This window comes from Tetrao urogallus (genome assembly GCF_951394365.1).
Source record: "Tetrao urogallus genome assembly, chromosome: 6".
NCBI lineage: Eukaryota > Metazoa > Chordata > Aves > Galliformes > Phasianidae > Tetrao > Tetrao urogallus.
Window position 1 is genome coordinate 15533965 of NC_136819.1, and position 20057 is coordinate 15554021.

The following is a 20057-nucleotide window of genomic DNA, read 5'->3' on the forward strand; positions in this document are numbered from 1 at the left end:
GTCTACTTACCCCTGCTTACTTCCAAGCCCTAAGAAAACTAACAGCAGTCCATTGGCACTGACCTTCATAGTCTATAAAGCCCATCACCCTCTCACAGGTTCCCATTAGAAGGGTAGAAAATGCAATGCTGGAAAGCCTACTGCAGAGCTAAGCACTGCCCTTCTGATACCAGAGAGAGAAAAATGTATCAGAGGAGATCCCAGTTTGTAAATCAATCCGCAATGGAGCTGCAGTAAACTTTTGACCCATTAGTCTCTAGTCCCTTCATCCAGCACCAGTCCTTGATCCTCCTTACATGCATATAGTCATAGAATCATTTGAGTTGGAAGGGAGGCTTAAATGTCATACAGTCCAACCCCCCCATGATTAACAGAGACACCTACAGCTAAGCCAGGTTGCTCAGAGCCCCAGCTTTACCTTAAATGTCTCCAGGGATGGGGCTTCCACCACATCTCTGGGCAATCTATTACAGTGCCTCATCACCTTTATTATAAAAAGCAAACAAACAGAACAAAACCACCTTCTTCCTTATATCCAATCTAAATCTCCTCTTTTAGTTTGTAGCCATCTCCCCTTGTCCTATCTCAAGAGAGCAACTATTAATGTTTTCTTCCCAGCAAACAAGATTCTCTAATTTCCTGAACGTTACAGATACTTGCACCTTTACATGATGACCAAGCATCATACACTAATGCATAGGATTGGGTCCTTTTTCCTGCTTCTCCTTCCCAAATCTTAATAGTTCTATCATGCTGCTCAGATTGCCCTCCTCTCTATGTCAGAGGTAGCTAACCTCACAGCCTCCTGAAAGAAAAAGTAACCAAGTACAAGAAAAACCATCTACCACTGCCTTGTTAGTCACATGTTACAAACATTTTGTAAGGAGATAAAAACATTACAACTGATGATGAAATCAAGAAAGCTCTGTTTAGCCTGACCCCAGACATAATGCCTTTAGTGTGATGGAAATCTTTGTCAGACAAGGAGGCAATAAGATGTCAGGGTACCAGACCCTCTTCTCACTTAGCTAAATATGAAGAGACAGAAGTTTCTTACTAAGTATTAATCAGATCCTCTTTGACAAACAGCAGGACAATACATGCATCACTCCAAAAGTAATTCCTCCTATTTATTTCCATGGAAATTAGAACAGATAGAACGAAGACAATAACACTATTCTATAGAGCAAATTCTCAGCTACAAAACACTGTTTTCCATCATCACCACCTTTAGCTATGTCTTTTCACCAGTGAAGGTCCTACATGTGGCACTCATAAAAATCTGCACCAGTGGAGATGACTGTCTGTTGCCGCATTGTTGAAATGCACGATCCACCACCTCACTGTGCTCACATCCACTGTTTGGTCTCCATAAACGTTCAGCAAGGGTTAATGAATGTTAGTGGTGCCATTTTTTTCCATACAGAAGAATTCAATCCCCCACCTTTACTTCTTTTGCTCTTCCACGTCAGATGCCATTCTGCCAGACTGCCCCTCTGCTGCCATCTGTCACACAGCAGCAAAATGTAATGGAATATTGGTGGGAAGGTTCAACCTCTACTGAAACCTCGACCGACATGCCACCAACATCCACCTCTGATATCATGGGCCAATGTAATCAAATAGAGGCATTACTTTCAGAACAGCCCTCAAGTTAAGAAAACCCAAAAGCCAGTAGTCTCTCTGGAATAGTGACATGTTCCAAAACAGTTTAAAGATTCATGGCTTAGCAAATAATTTGTTTAGGCCAAACAGCCTGTAAGTCAGCACAGCCTAAGAAACTGGACAAATACTTCAGCAGTCAGCTTATGCTGTGTTTTATTATGCACTGCCAATGCTGTTAATCTCCAGCAAGCTACGTGTGATGTTGGCCTGAAGCAGCTCTCAGAATGAAGAGGGAAATATATATATAATATATATATATATTTTTACAGGCAATTTTGCCTTTATTACAGCAGCTGCAAGTTTGATGCAGTCATAGTCAAGTCATTTGGTACTTAATTTGGCTTGATTACTAAGTTCTCATTTGATCAGCTTTAATTCTGATATTACATTTGACTTCCTAATTAAGAAGCATCTCAGGTAGAAGAAATTACAGAGCATTCATATTGGGCCCAAGTTGCTGGTCTTCCAAGACAGCTCTGAATTGATGGCCTGGTAAAGATTTTGTTTGCCTGGTCCTAACATGCACAGATCAAAGTTTGGTATAAGAGATCAGCACAGCTCCAGTAACTGGAAGACAGTCTCCTAAAATCACAGAAGCACACAGGTTGGCAATGACCTCTGAGGCTTAAAAGAGCCCGCAGCCACACAATTGGTACATTTATCTTTTTACCACGATTTTAAACAACAGCAGATATTAAAGCACAGGTTCTCTGCCCACTTGAAAGATCCCTACTGTCCTGATCAAAAGGAGAAGGTCCCTTATTGCTGAATTTAAAAGGAAGATTATCAGATCATATTACTGTGCTGTAGGCTGAGGTTATCAGCCAAAAAGAAAGGCTGTTTTCCTTCTTCCCTCAATTGATTTTTGGATTACGTTTTGATACAAACAGATGTACTACCAAATATTACACTGTGTTCTGCATATAACCTTCTCTGCAGGGACATCATTTTATTTTCAATGCTGAAGGTATAAATGGTATCTCGCTTTTTTGAATAAACAAACACAAATCAAACCTTTATCTACAAATTCAGAGATCCAGAAAGCCAAATGAACTTCATGGATTTTATAGCAGCCACAATTTACCAACCTACTGGAAAATGAAGAATTTAGCTTGAATTTAATATGCTCATTAATTTTTCCATTCTCTTATCATGGATTATATTCTCTATAACTGAAATAACATTTAGGAGGCCAAGGGGAGCTGCTGCACTTCTACAGTTGGTATTGATAAAACCTTCTGATCTCCTGCCTTCTCCCACAATAAACTGAGAAAAGTGGAGAGAACAGAAGAAAAAATGTCAATTGTATTGACAACTTAGAAATGACTTCTGCAGCCTGGAATACTTGTACAAAAAAGGCAAGGAATAAGGAATGATAGGACAGAGCCAAGACAGTAGTATCAACTGGCATTACAGTCAAGAAAATCCCACTCTATTGCTCCTTTATATGAACTTCAAAACAAAGAGAAAGGGCAACTTGCATCCACCTGTTTCCATCACAGTAGATTTCACATCTCAGTACCAAAGTTTTTGCTGATGTTCAGTTCAAATTCTCCTTTTGTTAGTTCCATACTATTGCTCACATCTCTTGTAGTGCCATACTTTCCTTCTGCCAATAGTATTTAGATTCCTCAAACATTTTATACATCCTATCCAAACTCTCTCTTAGCCATGCTGTGCATACCTGGCTTCTAATACTTTCTTAGAAGTAAATCTCTTTAGCTCCATGATCATTTCATATTTTTTTTCAGTAATAAAAATGCTAAGTTTGCTCATAAACCGTAAAAAAGCAGTACTGTGTAAGAGCAGACTTATGAACAGAAATTCCATTATGAAAATGGCATGTATTTAAATTTGGCTCATCAGCTATTATTCTCTAAAAGCCTTAACAGTTAATTCATCTTGATTGCGACAAAGTTTTGCATGCATTATGCCTGGTGGATATATAACACAGCTTGGTTTATGTTCGGACCGTATTTTTTATGAATGTGCAGATATTCCTGCTGATGAATAAGTCTCAAAGAAGTCTAGAGTAACTATTTATGGGAAGATATACAACACATGCAGAGTTAATGCAGATTATCATCATTTCATTTTAGTCTTATTACTGCTTTCAGTTGGAATTATCCAGCCTTACAGCACTCATGAGAGCTGAGAAACTCTACATTTCCATACTATTACTATTTCTAGTCATTTCCCATCCTTTCCAAAAACTGGTTCTAAATTAATTCAAGTATTAGCTAGCTATCACTGGCACATGAGAAGAGTAGGTGGGTACAAGCCCACTTAACACGACCACAAATTATTTCTTAGCATAAACAAGGGTCTTGTAAGCCTCTGACTCTCTTTAAGGGTTGTTTCTACTCTCCTGTAGAAGAAGTAATGCAAAGGCATAATGTGATCCGGTGTCTACCTTAATCCTAGTCAAGACAGAAACTCAGCCTACCTGTAAACTAAGACACAGGTTAAGAAAAACTGAAAGATCAGACTGGCTCTCTCAAGACCGTGTGCTACTTCATTAATAGCACAGCAATTACTTGAGTCCAACTGACACAGCTAATGGAAAATACAACTAAAAGACTCTGTCTTGGGATTAATTCAGTATTCTTCCCCTATGGCAAAGACATATAAAGTGAATTAGTGTCTAAATTCACACCTTTTACTCAGACTTAATATCACCTCTGTACTCAGTAAATGTAGCTTCTGCCTGACTCTACCTTCCCCAGGATATTTCTTGTCATCTGAAGTTGCAGCATGACAGGCAATTGGCCAGCTCAGTGCCCCTGAGAGCAGCAGTGACTGGTCCTCATTGCTCTGCCCGAGGAGCAAGCAAATTGGCAGGGCTGGCTTCACATCCGTGTTCACTGAACATCTGGCCATCAGCTGCTGGGCACGCTGATAGACGTGCCCTCAGGATGATCAGGGTAAGTGACATGAGTGGGCTGCTTGGGGACTTAGCATGACCTGAAGGGGAAAAAAAACAAAACAACAAAACTGAAATTCTGCAGGTTTCCCCTTACGCATTTGGAAATCTTGAGTTAAACTTGCAATGGGACCACATCTGCTGATTATAAGAATAAGATGTCTCTTATTTCTAGAGTCAAAACTGCACTGCAAGTGAAGGAAATACTGGTAAGCACATGGCTGAGGTGAATAAAAAGGACAAGTTGGAGCATTTTGTTTGTATTTAAGTTACACCACTGGTTTTCCACCCAGTCCACAGTTCCCAACTGTACCACACAGACACGTACTACACGTACTACACTGCTGCTTCAGATGTGTATAGGTCAGTTTTGCAACAGCTCAAAATAAAATGAACAGCAAATCAGCTTGGTCTACTTTGTTCCACTAAATACATTCTCCTCCTGGAGAACCAACATGCCTCTAACATCAATGAAACCTTTCTTGATAGGCATCAATGACTTGTGCCAACTAGCTTCCAACTCTACCTCCAGAGTTGTTTCTGAATTTAATGTAATTCAAATCCGTAAAGAGAAAAGCCAGTGATGCTCTTCAGAAAGCAGTGCTAAAGTAGCTAAAATAGCAAATGAATGGGAATGTAAGCCCACACATTGCTTCTTTAAACCTATGGCTTTATCTGAGGAAATGACTGCACTGTAAGGAAAAAAAATAACATTGTACTTCATGTTCACAAGTGAAACAAATGTCTGAGCTGGTGAGGATCATACAACTCATCTGTCTTTTGCTTCTGAAATGGTAAAGCCCTGCTGTCTAACAGATCTCACAAGTGACCCTAGGTCAGTGCAAAATCCCACAAAAATCAGCAGAACTTCATTTTATAAGTCAGACAATTAGTGCATGGCTTTATCTGTCTGAAGATGCAAGCCCTGGTAGAAAACAAGTTTACTCAAAAGTATTTTCCAGAGATCCAAGCACAATGTAGTCTCATGCTCTGTTCTTCCTCTATGAGTTTCACTGGGTTATGTAATTATCCTGGCAATTTGATACGCACTGATGTAGCTGTGGGCTGCCTCAAATCCTTACAGACAGCAGCAGGACAAAACGAGGCTTGCTGTCAAGGTCTGATTCTGGAAAAGACTGTGGTCTTTTTTTTTATTTTCATGAAACTCTAGCATATAAGAGTTGCTCCAATGCCTGGACTAAAAAGATAGGCTAAGGGGGTTTTCTAAGTGATGGGGAATCCTGAGCCCATGCAGGATTTAGAGGCTAATGTTAGTACCACTGGGTCAATCAGCCAGGCGCTGGGAGCTCTGAAACACTGATAGCCACTTATACAAACAGCTTGAACCTTCACCTGTTACAAACTAGTACAGCTCTGCTGACTCCTGCTCGTGGCACCATTACTCTGTTTGTCTGCCATAAAGCAGCATCTCGGCACCACGTAAGATAACTGAAGGACTTGAAACGTACTGTGTGCTAGTGGCATAGATCAGTCTACATTATACAAGCATGACCTTATGACATAAGCTTGTTCTACATGTTTGAGCCTGAGCTGAAGTCTGAAAAAAAAAAAAAAAAAAAAAAAAAAAAGGGAAGGAAACCATCTTTGTTCTTTCTGTCCCCCTGTCCCCAGGTATTTTGCCTAGCTACTACCAGAAATGAAGAAAGGAAAAGGAAGAGAAGGACTCACCCAATCCTAAGTTTTAGTATCAGTATCAGACAAGCAGAATTCATTAAAAACTTATCAAAAAATCATAGAATGGCTTGGGTTGGAAGGGATCTTAATTATTAACTAGCTCTAACCCGCCTGCTGTGGGCAGGGCTGTCACTAGGTAGATCAGGCTGCCCACAGCCCTATCCATCCTGGCCTTGAATGCCTCCACGATCAGCACAGCCACAGCTTCTCTGGTCAATTTGTTGCAGTGCCTCACAGACCTAAATGCTTAATAATAAAGGAGAGGCAACCAGACTACTGAAGTTTGGTTCTCACTGCTTCCAGTTTAAAGAGGCAGCAAGGAAGCACCTTTACATGTAACGCAGCGCTACCTAAGAAGCGTTACACACAACATAGAACACTCTCAGGCACATCACTGCATGTCCTTCTGCCTTTCTGATCTTTGCATCACTTGCTGCTGTGTCTGCAGCCACAATTATCCTGATTTTTCTACTCAGATCACTAAAATAACATAAGCCGATGTGCTAAGCTGGGGTGAGAATCTACTGTTTGCTCTGTAGCATAAAATTACTGAGATGAAGTCATTCATGGGCTATTTCTTTCCCATTTAGTTGTTCTGAAATAAATTCCCTATCACCAATAGAGTTTCAGCTGTCAGCTCACTGATTGGATGCAGTAATACTATTGAAAACAGTAGGGGTTTTAGTTGTCTTTTCTTCTCACTCATTAACTTTTTCCTCATTTTCTTTATTGCTATTTCACTTACAGATGAGCTGGCTGAACTTCAGAAAACTCTCAATAGCGCAGCAGAAAACATCACTGGCACTCATTTTCCTCTAGGACTATTCCAGAAATAAAAGGCTTTTGATGGCTGGATAGTCATTCAGATATAGACTATCAGCAGTTTCCACAGCCAGGCTCACCTAACACAGAGGTTTAATTCTGATCTTATTCACACTAGCAACTGTGATGAACTCCTCACTTACTAACATGGAGTCCTCACTTAAATAGAGCTGAGCATACATAGCTGTCTGTTAATGATTATTTTCTTCCCCCTTGTCACTAATCATTCTTTCAGCTTTTCTAGCGGAAACAAAACCCCAAACAAAACAAAAAATAGGCTTAATCAGGAACAAGGGGAAACAGGGCATGTCTAAGCCATCTTCTTTCTTATCTGATCCTTGATTTGATACATGCCCACTGTTGACACTTCACAAGAATGATGACTACTTTCAGCCATTGGAGAGCAAGTCAGCATTTTTTCTATTTCAAGTCCCTTCCCCATTCTAAAATACTCCTGTACTATGTGGCAAAGAATCACCTACACACACTGAAAGCCTTTTTAGACCTTAATATCTCCACAAGCAGACCCATCCTCTACCTCTTCTGATAGGCGCGTTGCTCACTGTGCTCATGCCAACTGGGAGCAGAACATGTTCCTTGTACCAAATCCTGGGGGGAAAAACAGTAACAAAACAGTGGCACAAAATGACAGGATGAAACTGCCTATGAATCATACCACCTACCAACCTAACAACATGGGTTGTTATTCACAACAAAAGAGTCTTCAAACATATCTACACACATGAGCTCTTACAACCAGGCAGACACAATCACCTGGCCCAAAAGTAAGTTCCAGTTTTCAAAAATTTTGCATTACACAACGCTCACTTGCCCTTTCTGGCAGCTTCTCTAAATCTCCTCTTTCCCACTTAACTGAAAATAATGTTGCAATTAGGGTAATTGACTTAGAAACCAGCTGAATGTACCGACTGGGCACTTTCAAAAGGACATAAATTGAGAGATAACTTTGCTTTGGAACATTTATTTATTATTTAGGCATAATATATGTGAGGAAAAAATTCCAAGTTATTATCACTATTATGGAAACATGGATTAAATACTTGCTAAAGGTCATTGTAGAACACAGGACAGCTGGACATGTTCTACTGACATCAGGAAAAGAAGACACAGGCACTGAGTTGTGATTTAGACAATCTGGGTTTGTTTCATAGCTGCACCCCATTCCCCCGGTGCAATCTATGCAAGATGCTCGGTTTCACTGTGCTGCAGCTCCCCATCTGTCTAATGAGGGTAATAACACTGTCCATTTGTCTTATCTATTTAGATGGTAAGCTCTACTGGGCAGGGACTGCTCCTTACCAGGAGTTTATTCAGAATTCATACACAACTGACTGATCTCTTGGGCTGCCTGCAGGCGATACTGTAATACAGATCATGAATAATGTGATCCATCACGATTTAACATCTGGAGTTGGGTTTTTTTAACCTGGGCTATCCACAGTGACCTTTCCTTTTTGCCCACTGATGTACACTGCATATAAAATAGAGAACAAAACATGTATGCAAGACAGAACTTTGGCAATTTAGGTCCTCAAACATAGATCTTAAGCAGTTAACCTAAAAGACAATCTTTACACAGATACTTAAAAATCAGTGGAGTCAACAAGTGAGCATGAAAGAGAAAATAGTACTTAATCAGGCATGAACTTCTCTAGCATAGAGCAACAGCATGGGCACATTTACATACAGTCACTGCCTAAGGGGGATGTCAGTTCTGTGATCAAATCATAACCAATTGCACTAGAGTGGCACAGTGAGCTGGTGCCCTATCTTCTGCAAGGACTTGACCTCAGCTGAAAAGCATATACATTACAATGATGTTCAAGTACACACACTGCAAGTTTTTGTCAAAATTCCCAAAGATGAAAGATAAGGCTAATGGCTCTGACAGACACTGGAACTGTAAGCCATTTGCAATGGAGGAGGAAATAACAGCAAATTCCCCACTTTTTTTTTCTTCAGAATATCCTATGGAGATTTGCAGCATAGGTAGATGATACTGTAGGGAGTGATCAGATACTTATGAAAAAGATCCATAAAGTCAATAATCTTTCTTGCTCAAGTCAGACTCTTAGCTTATTAGCTGTCTTCTGTTCAGGACAGTGACCCAACCTGTCAGAATAAAGCTGCCATTTTCTAATTACAGAAGATTTTTTAGCACAGACACTGCTGTTATATGATACTGAGCAGCCAGAATAGCAGAGAAGTCAAAGGAATTGTACTAAAGCAAGAAAGCATTGTTCTCCTGCTTCCCTCATCAACTTGCATCTGCTTTCAGATGCAAGATTATATATGCCAGGTTGTATACTTATTTCAAGAAATACTAGTTGCTTTGATTTCCCTAGGGAAATTTAATGATGGAAAAGTTTATCTTCCTTCACGCTGTAGCTGGAGCAAATAAAAATGATTGTAAATACCTATTCTTTCTTTAGTGAATCTTAGAATGACAGCTGTGCAATTCATCTCATCTGCATACTTTTTTTCAGAATGCGTAGGATGGTTGAGGTTTCCTTCTCATTTTTCTGTCATGCTCCATTTTAGATTTTCATATTATTCCATTTCTCTGAATGCAGAAAGATAGAAATGGGCCTGTTTCTTAAAAGATTAAGGAGGCAGTGTCCCCAGCTATACAATGCCACTGAATAAAGATATCTGCCAGCTCCTTACTTGGTGGACACTAGATTAGTCTTTTCAAGTCAGTAAAACTGTGAAGCTTTAGGTTATCTAAACACTTTATTCACAGGGTTAATGCAGTTCATTCCTGAAGTTCCTTACACCCAGCTATGAAAAAATCTCATTTACAAATTAAATTCTACTGCTGTTTTTGGCCTCCCTTCTCTGTTTGTCCTCTGTTACTTGAAACATTTTATTTGTTCTCCTTCCTTTCAAAATCATTGGCAGTTCCAGAGGTATGCAATTATTATCATTTGTACTTAACATCACAACAGCCTCATACCAAAGAGCTTAAAGGTTTGCACTGACAACCTAATAGGAAAGTTAGAGAACACAAAGGTAGAGGATTAGAGCCTCCTCTGCTCTGTAACTTCCTGTATGAAATACAGATAACTTGAAATGTCTCTTTGAAACCGCTCATTTCTTGTTTACCCAAGCAGGCTCCTTAAATAAATCTAACACCTTATCACATCATCAACCAGAATTCATAAGGCAACATCGTATACACGCAAATCCAGCTATCTTCAACACTGAAAAGGCTTCTGCTGCTCCAGTGCAGGTGAACTATGCTGGTAGTACTCTTCCCCTGCTCCACCCTCAGCTTATTATAATACACCCACGTCGCTTTGTTCCTCTGGCTATACTACCACCTACTTCCTCCAAACCACCTATCCAAACACCAGCAGCAACCTGAGGCTACAGCGTCTTTTTCTTCTTTCTTCTGCTTTTAGAAAGCTAAACAAGAGATGCTTCCATTGCATGGGAGAACTGCCTTTCCAATCCTGTCATTAGGACAGGGCGTGCTACAGAAGACAACAGCAGGTGGAGGTCCAAATTGTACTTGGTTACACCAGGTGTGTCCATATAATTCATATGCTTGCAATGTCGTAAGAGTCTTCAAGATCTCAAGGGCATGACTTCAGAGCAGGAGGTGACAGGCAGGATGGACAGAACATATGGAGGATCAGATGACATTCACATCATCTTTATTTATGTCTGCATCCATAGTGAATATTCCTGTCTTTCTCTCACACTCATCAGTAGAGGACAGAAGAAGGGCAATGAAACCTGCTGCTCCTTCAGGCATAAACAGAAATCTCTGCTCAGTGGAGCAACGTTTTAACTCACATACATAGGTGATAACAAGAGGATTTGCCACTCCAGCATGATAGCATCCTGGGGAACACCTCCAGCATGGATGAGCTTCATCAGACTATTGCATATAGGGTAGTGAAAGATACAAATGACATAACTTCCTACCTTTTACTTCTTGCTTGCATATTGATATTAAGATCTTTTTTTGCTGTTTATAAGCCCACCATGGATTTGTTTAAACTGCCTGCAGACCTTGTATCACTTCTGCCCATTTCAGTTCTGCAAGTTTGTTTAGCACTTGCCTCTTCACTTGGTCGGTTGCTGGGGCTGGCCAAATGCTAATGAGTAGGAAGATATTAAGAGAATCAAATAGACTATCTGGTGAGTAGCACAACAGAATGCACTACCTATACTGTCAAATAGCTTCCATCAGTCCAACTTAAGCGTATCTGTGTGCCTGGACTTCAATTTCTCTGTCAAAGTGCTATCAAAGCTCTTGTTTACAGACAGAAGTAACACTTAGGAAAAAATACTTTCTAAGTTAAGAAAAGTTAGCTAAACCAAATAATGCATAAGAAGATATGGCAGAAACATCACGCATGAGCAAGACAATTTACTCATGAGTTGCTGTCATGCTCGAAAGTGGATCCAGAGGAGGCGACTAAAATGTTCACAGGGCTAGAGTACCTCTCCCATGAAGATAGGCTGAGAGAGCTGGCATTGTTCAGTCTGGAGAAGAGAATATTCCAGGGAAACCTTACAGCAGCTTTTCAGTACCTAATGGGGGCCTACAGGAAAAATAGGAGGGGACTCTTTATCAGGATGTGTTGTGATAGGACCAGGGATAATGGCTTTAATCTGAAGAGGGTACCATTCAGATTAGGTATAAGGGAGAAATTGTTTATTCAGAGGGTGGTGAGGCACTGGAAGTGGTTTCCCAGAGAAGTTGTGTATGCCTTATCCCTGGAAGCATTCTAGGCCAGGTTGGCTGGGGCTCTGAGCAACCCAATCTAGTGAATGGCAATCCTGACTATGGCAGGGGGCTGGAACTAGGTGACCTTTCAGGTCACCTCCAACCCAAGCCATTTGGTGATTCTATGATTCTATATAGCAGCTCAATATCAGATCTAAGGGAACACACTTCCAAAGTGAAGAAAGTGAAGTAAAATAGAAGTCACACAGAATAACTAGACAGAGAAATATGGCTCAGTGATGGTACCAAATTAACTCAAGTTTCCCAGCTCTCCCATACGAAGAGTTTCTAAAACAAATTGATCCTATTCTTTTATCTAACTTGATCCACCAAATACAATCAAGTGCAATCAAGACCAAAAGTATTTTGCTGTATGTGTTAGGAGGAGCAAGAAGCCTTAACAGCTGCATCTCCCCAAAAGGATGCAAATCTAGTTGACGGAGTAGATTCACTCTAGTTGCAGCAAGGACAAGTGATCCTGTGAGAATCTGCCTATGCCAAAAAGGTTAGTGAGGGCCAATATATCAGAAACTCTCGAAGTACTGAGGACTGACAGATCCTGATCTGTGTGAAATAAGGTGATGAACAGCCTTTTTACAGTGGAATCGCCAGCTCAGTAAATGAAACCCCAGCTTCACTTCACTATAAGGTTTGATGGACCTCATTGTGAAGTACAAGACTTCAGCAGCAATGCCATCTCAGTCTTCAATTCGACAGGACTAAAAGTATACACTAACATCAACTACAACAAGCCCTCTCTACTGTAAAGTCAGTCCAGCATTGAGTGGCATCAAACAATATTTGATAAAATGCACTAGCTGTATGGCTCGAGCTTCTGCTAAATTATGGACAGCTGGTACCTTATTAATCTTTGATTTCACAACAACCTCCTTATGTTGGCACCTTTACTTCCTGACATCTCAATCTTTGGAGAGCTAACGATTGGCAAAATAAACACTGCCAAGTCTAAAGGACTTCATTTCCAGTTTAAACCAAAATCAGTTTTTCTCTTCACAATGTTTCCTGCCTACAGTTAAAATTCTGCCCAGGACTTCACATCATCAGTGCCGTTAGAGCAGATGTTAAGAAGACATAGCTTCCAAAGCTAAGTAAACAACAGTTCAAGGGTATACTGCAAAGATGTCTTCACAAATCTCACCCTCCTCTCTGAAGAGTTCAAGGAAACCCACATAACCACTAACCCTTCCCTTCTTGCAGGTCTCATCCTGCAAAGATAGGCTAATAGCACAGTCACAAATGATGCAGCAACCCCTCAGAACTACCAAAGACCGACTCCAACAATATTCACATTTCTTACACACCAAGTGGACCACCTCTGTTGAAATACAGGATATTGTAACATGCATAGGAATAGCGCCAGCATCTTAAAACAGCAAGCACTACAACAGCACAGCAGCTTAATACTTACACTCAGCAGGAGGCACTTGTTTTCTTTGATGGCACCTATGCAGCCCACGAAGCCAATGATCATGACAAAAGTTCCTGTGACAATCAGCAGATTGGCAGCTGACAGTGATGGGAAAGATGAAGAGAGGGTGGCAAAGTTCCCTTGAGTAACTGCCAGCCAGATGCCCACTCCAAGGATTCCACAGCCCCCCAACTGGAAAAATAAAGTGAAAAAAAAGCTCAGTTGTTGTATCAAAGTAACCCCAGATTTTAATCCACATCAATACAGCAGTGAATCAATACAGCTTCACTGTAGCAGCCATGCCTAAGAACGATCTTTAGTTACAGCACTTTCAGCCCAAAGTAGACAATGCAGACAAAGGAAAACACTTTATAAAGAGGAAATTTATCAATAAGATAATACAATCAAAAAATGACCCAAATTTCAGATGAGATGAGAACTTCACTGGTTTAGGAAAAATCTTAAAGGGAAGCAGTAGTACAGGCTCTTCTGGTATGTGAGCAAGGAGAAGGGAGCATGGCAGCAAAGGCAGTCACCACCACAAAAACATCAAATTTACAATTATTATATACACAAGGAACTTTTAAAAATGCAAACAATTATAAGCCTGCTGCTTATAATTGAGATAAAGTCTGCACAATTGTAACAAACTGAGTAAAGTTGAGCAATTAAATAGAATTAAACCAAAGGGGATTTTGCATTATTATACAGTCACACAGCAGCGCATCACTTACATTTCTTTCTTTCCTACCTTCCCTTTAAAATAACCAATTTTTATTGAGTTTTATAATTGCACTTTATTATCCAAACCAATTAAAGGTGAGGAAAAAAAACTGCATTCATAGAGTAGTAAGCCACACATAGGAGCATATCAATTAAATGTCTGCATAAAATGGACGAACATAAGGCAACTCCTGAACCAGAAGAGGAAAAAGACAGAGCTAATCCTGGGGCAGAGCTAAGCCTCTGAAATGAAACACAGAAGGGAAACCCAAAAGCCAAAGCAATTTCTTAGTGCTAATTGCTAAGGCTGCCTCTGCATGATACTGAATTTCCCCTCAGGAGGAGACAGGAATGGTGGCTCTACCCTAGTTGCAAACAAGACTGCTTTTGTTCAGACCTAAGAAGCAAAACTGTACCTCATTGCAACCTCAGCTGCATCAACCTGAATGTCTCCACTGAGAGAAGGCAGACCAGGACACGTGGATTCACAACATCTCATTAAGTTGTCTTTCCATATATATGCATCCCATATCGCAACATTCAAGCTGGTGCAATGTGCCCTTGGTAAGCACCAAGGAGGGACAGTACCTGCAGTGACCACATATACTGAAGTACCTTTCTTCACTGCCCACTTGTGTACTGTGATATTTACAGTGGTCTAAAATGACTAACCAGGAGACAGGAGTAGGAAAAATACTGAAGGAAGATAACCCATAGAAAATTATCTGGAGTACCTGAGGACATGTAAACAAAAGTTATCATCCTAGGCCAAGGAAAAAATGGAAAAAAGGAGGCATATATGCTCTAAAAAGGGAAGACAGTAAAATAATATCTATTGGGAAGAGGCCCAAGCTAAAACCAAAATAATCACAGCACTGGCAATTAGTGCCAGTTCTTTCTTGCAAAGCAATTCCATAGCACCAATAAAAGGCAGCTTATTTCATTCCTTTTCACATTCTCTGTGTTTCTACATGCTTCAAGTAATACAAGTGCCTACAACTCCTGCTTGTATTTTAGGATGTGGGTCAGGACATGCTTGCTGTTCCTCCACTACCCGCTAGGTTCTTTATGAGGTACAACACACAACACCAAAGATGACATTTCCCTTAGGACATCAGATTACAGCACCATCTCCTTTCACAGTCATTCTTGGCTGCAAAACAGAGAAACCATTGGCAGTACAAAACTTCACAAAACCAGATGTTTGATGTAGAACACTGCAACTGTGGCTGTCCCATTTACATCAGGGCTGAATATTTCAGGTCAGTTTGTCACCAGGAGCATCTCACTATGCTGTCCTTGATTCAGAGGTACTCTAATATATCTCAGGCTCTCTATCAGCTCATTATCTTTCTGTTTTTGAAGAGGGAACACATACTTTTTCCTTATGTCGACTAACCAAAATCTAACAAGTACAAAGGGATCCTTTGAGCATTAAACCATATGGCTATAATGGATTTCACAGAGTGCTTCCTAGACAACGGCAGCACACACAACTGAAGGTTGCTGCACGTTACTCCAGCCCTGTTCCTCCTCCCACACCAGAATGTTTCCTTGTGGTGCTTGAGTAAAGTCACGGAGCTGCCATACAACTACCTGGAAAATGGAGGATGCCCTTGATGTTGGTCTACACTACTCTTTCCACCAAGGGCTGAGCCACAACTCTAAGTCTGTGGCCACAGGACACAGTAACACTCAAGCATCTGGTTAAGAACACAAATAAGGGAACTCAAGATCCACCAAGACAACCATAGGAACCTTTCCAATGAGGGCAGAATATTTTCTGGTTCCAAATGGCTCCCTTCCCTTTTGCTTCTCTTATTCTGAACAGAAGTGTAACTCCCAGTTTCAATTCCAGGGACCAGAGGGATCGTGTTTATTTATGCAAGGTATCTCAAACAGATGAGAACTGTCATAATTGATTCTTTGCTGCCTGATTTGGTTTCTTCATCTTTGTCTCTAGGAAGCTATTAAACTATGGATAATTTTGCTTAGTTACTTATGATGTTCCTTTTCCTCCACTTTTTCTTCCTCTACTCCATCTCTCAATCCTTGCTGGTCAAACAGGCAGAAGAAGAGTGATGAGATGACAAGTCTTGACAGCCTTCAGGATTTGCTGAGATACAAAATTAAGCAAAACCAAAACCATTACCAGGGCTACTCCTGAATATCTGGTGTCTTCCTTGCAAATAGCTGTCACATTTAGAACACACACTAAATGTTGAAACAAAAAGATTAGTGATAAGACCACAGCCTGAAGCTGGCAACCTTACACAACTCTGTATTGGTACTACATGGAGACTGCAAGGCTAATTCAAAAAGAATTTATAAAAAAAAAAAAAAGAAGAAGAAAAAATCCCCAAAGATGTCAGGCCACTGACGACATTTTTTAATCTTTTGCGAAATGTTTAACACATTATTTGCCTAATTGTTCATGATATTCCACTCTCTTGAGCAAGGCAATCGTGAATGAAACAACAGAATGCAGCATCTTTTAACATTTTTTTCGAGTAAATGTTGCATTTTTTAGTAAAATCTTTTATTCTAGTGCCCAAACTGGGATAGTTTCATAGCCCTAAGTCTGGAGATTGAATTGAGATTTTAATTATGTTTGTGTTCTAGGATAGACTGTGGTGGAAATCTGGAAGGGGCCATCCAATGTGCCAGTTTCTCAATTCTGAAGTATCAACTATAAAAACATAAACAGTGGGTCCTTAGCAAGCCCTGGACTTTGAAGTCGACTGTGGCAGGAGTGGTTCATTTTGCTTACGACAAATTGCTTGTGAGCATTTAAATAGCAGAGTGTAGCAGTAAAGCTGGTGGCTCACCCTAAGAGCAGAGATTCAGTCCATCTCTTTCTCCCTGGGAGACACAGCCACGTGCGAGTTCACTCTCTTAGCAGAAAAGCTGTCTGCAAAATTAGATCCTCCAAATTGTTCTAATGGGCTACAAAATAAATTATTCAGGCTTTAGAGCATACACTTAAAATTGATCTTACATTATTGTAAACAAAGTAATCCCAAACAACCCCGGATATATGCGTGCTGTTAGAGAAAATAATTCTGAAGTTACAGCTACACACTTAAAATACAGCAGGAGAAATTGCCTCATTGTTCATCATAATGGTGTTGGTGCCCTTAAGTGTTTTTTATATTGGTTTTGTTACATTGAGAATGCATCTAATCAAGGCTTCTCATACTGTGACTGATTAGGATCTACCCATCACACTTCCCTTTTAGATAAAAACTATTCCTGTTATATTAAAAAATCCACTGATAACAGGACTCAAGTGGAAGCACGACCAGTTGTTTTACAGTTACAATAATTCACTTAGAAAGATTTTTCTCTCCCAGTCTCCACAAATTTAAACTGGCTTAAAATGGCTTTCTCAATCCCACTTGCTACGCAGTTATTCTTCTGCAAATGTTCTTCCCCCTCCTTTAACTATGGAGTAAGAGCTTACAATGAAAAAATCAACATCAAAGTATTAATAGCTGTGATGTGAACATTACCCAGCAAATGCTCTTGAAATGTAAGGCGTACTTAAATAACTGTTTCTTTTAGCTAGATACATATGTCAGGTGGAAATGTAATACGTACGTACACTGACAGGATGCAATGAATCCAGGATCCTACATGCACAAAGCAGAAGCTCACATGCTACTGCAGGGACTGCAGCTTTCTCTACAAGCACACAGACAACTTCTTGCTGTAGCAGCTGCCTGTCTTGTTGAAGGATCTGGAAACTAGCCTGCTGGCCACTTGTAGAGAACATCTTCAAGCCAGCATTAGTATGGCCTTCAGACTACCAAATAAATCTCTGGACCTGTATCTGCATCACATCACCACATACTGAACGTGCAGCCAGTGTTCCACCACTGGGATGGGCTCTTTAGCAGAGCTTATCTGATATTCACTAGTAGCATCACCACAGTGTAGCACATGCTGCAATTCTCTTGCTAGTCAGAGGTCTAAAATCTAACAAATGTAAGAGGCGAGGATGTCATAAAAGTTCATCTCTTTGTGCCTTGGATTTTGGAAAGTTAAGTGGAGTACTGCATGAGGAACTGAAGTGCTTTCTGCCTTTATTATAATTAGGCTCTAGGGCTCTGAACTGCAGAGCCAAACAATAAGTGCAAGCCTCATATAGGATGGCCATGATCTGAGCAACATCATTTTAGCTATGATTTAAAAAAGAATCAGCAAAAAAACCCATCAGTTCGTGGGGACAACATTCGTGAGAGTGAAGAGACTGGAATAGAAGCAATCCCTAAAATCCAGTATTGGATAGGAAAGGAAAATAGAGAAAGATAATTTTTAAAACAGGCAGAGTTCATTTTGTCCACAGGTTTAAAACCAATTAAAGTACCTTTTAAGAAAACACTAACCTGTACTTTGGAATTTGCTGCCACAGTTTTGTGGATATCAAAATATAAGCAGGGTCAAAAAGAGATTACACAAAGCCAAGGAGGGCAAAGTGCGCTGGTTTTATTGAAAATGACATCTTGAATGCAAACCGTGCATATGAAGAACTTAAAACTGTAAATTGAAGCAGCTGAGAAAAGTATCCATTTTCTTATATTCCCTCTCAGCACTCCTAACTGGCCATGACCCAAAGCCGGGTATTTGGCTAGATGAAACCTGGTCAACATTATGGGCATTTGTAAGTTCTCCTTACCTCACTCTTTTCCCCTCTCTAGTTTTAGTGCTCACTTAGAATTTAAACGTGAAGGTTTTTTTCTTGCTTGGCATCAACCTATTTTCAGACATGGGTTTATGGAGAGAGACACCAATGAAAGAGTTAATTCCCTGTTTCTCCTTACCCACGTCATACTCTCGTGTATATATATATATATATATATATATATAAAATATATATTATATATTATTATTATATTATATTATTTTATTATTATATTATTATATTATATTATATATTATATATATATATATATTTTTTTTTTTTTAAATCAATGAAAGCATGGCCTATTCAAACCAAATTGAGGAGATCTGCCATGCAATTAGTTACAAGGTCAGAAATCTCTTTCCCTCCCTCAGATCCACTGCAGAAGCTGTATTTCTCTTCCACTGGGCACAGTGATTACAGTCGCAGGTCTAAGCTGTAGAATCACCCTGTAAGCTCCAGTGTTGGTGAATCAGCAGCTAAACTACAAGCAATGCAGTACTTAAACTAGAGTACATTAAAAAGAAGAAATAAGGATCGAGTTATTTCACGCATTTTGGAGCTGAGTAAAGATACCTCCACTTCTGCACTTCACATACACGCATTCCCTTCTCCTGTTATCACTGCCTTCTGCTCTTGCATCATGACCCAGGTTGTCAGTAATGTTTATGGAATTTGGACAGCCACCAGCAAATTCTCAGCTGTCATCACTCCAGAGCACTTCAGCTGTCTCGTAATTTGCATCAAACAATCAGTGAGAGCTGGCTTACAGAGCCACTAGATCCTTGCAAGAAGTCTCCTGATTTCCCAATACTGAGATTAAACAGCCTATTAAAACTTGGCTGAATGCAAACACATGCCTTGTGCACCATGCATGTCTTCTGCACCCTGGCTATCAGTCTGTGTCCCCTAAGGAGGTCTTTTCAGAGCAGCATAAGGGTAGAAAAGTCATTAGTCTGTTCAGTTATAGGATAGACCTAAAAAGTCTATTGAAGCTTGGGATTTCAACAGGAGGCTGCGTCATGAGGTTTGTACAGAAGGAAAACAAAACAAAACAAAGCAAAAACCAACACAACAACAAACCTGCAGTCCACAAATCCCTTCTGTAGGGTAGAAGACTCAGGAAATAATTTCCTTGCCTAATTCAGACGGGCTCTCAGCCGCACTGCTTCACAGACAGACATGTCTGGTCTCAGCTCGGATGAGTGCCAGATCCACCTAGCAGACAGACATTATTCCACAGAAATTACACATCACAAATGGATGCTGCTCTACTCTCAGACTCAACACTTTCTTGATAAGAACATCTACTCACTGTAGCATATTAGCTTCAGCCAAAATTTTATTTTGTTCT

At 40.2% G+C, this 20057-nt stretch overlaps 1 protein-coding gene across 1 annotated transcript in view; it reads right to left on the reverse strand.

Annotated features, from left to right (window-relative positions):
• TSPAN4 (tetraspanin 4) overlaps nt 1-20057 on the reverse strand; it is a gene marked incomplete at both ends in the record, with an annotated part of 177510 nt that overhangs the window by 47978 nt on the left and 109475 nt on the right. The window contains one exon of the mRNA XM_079537627.1: nt 13297-13488. Within this exon, the coding sequence (XP_079393753.1) occupies nt 13297-13488 (192 nt within the window). The remainder of the gene's footprint in view (nt 1-13296; nt 13489-20057) is intronic.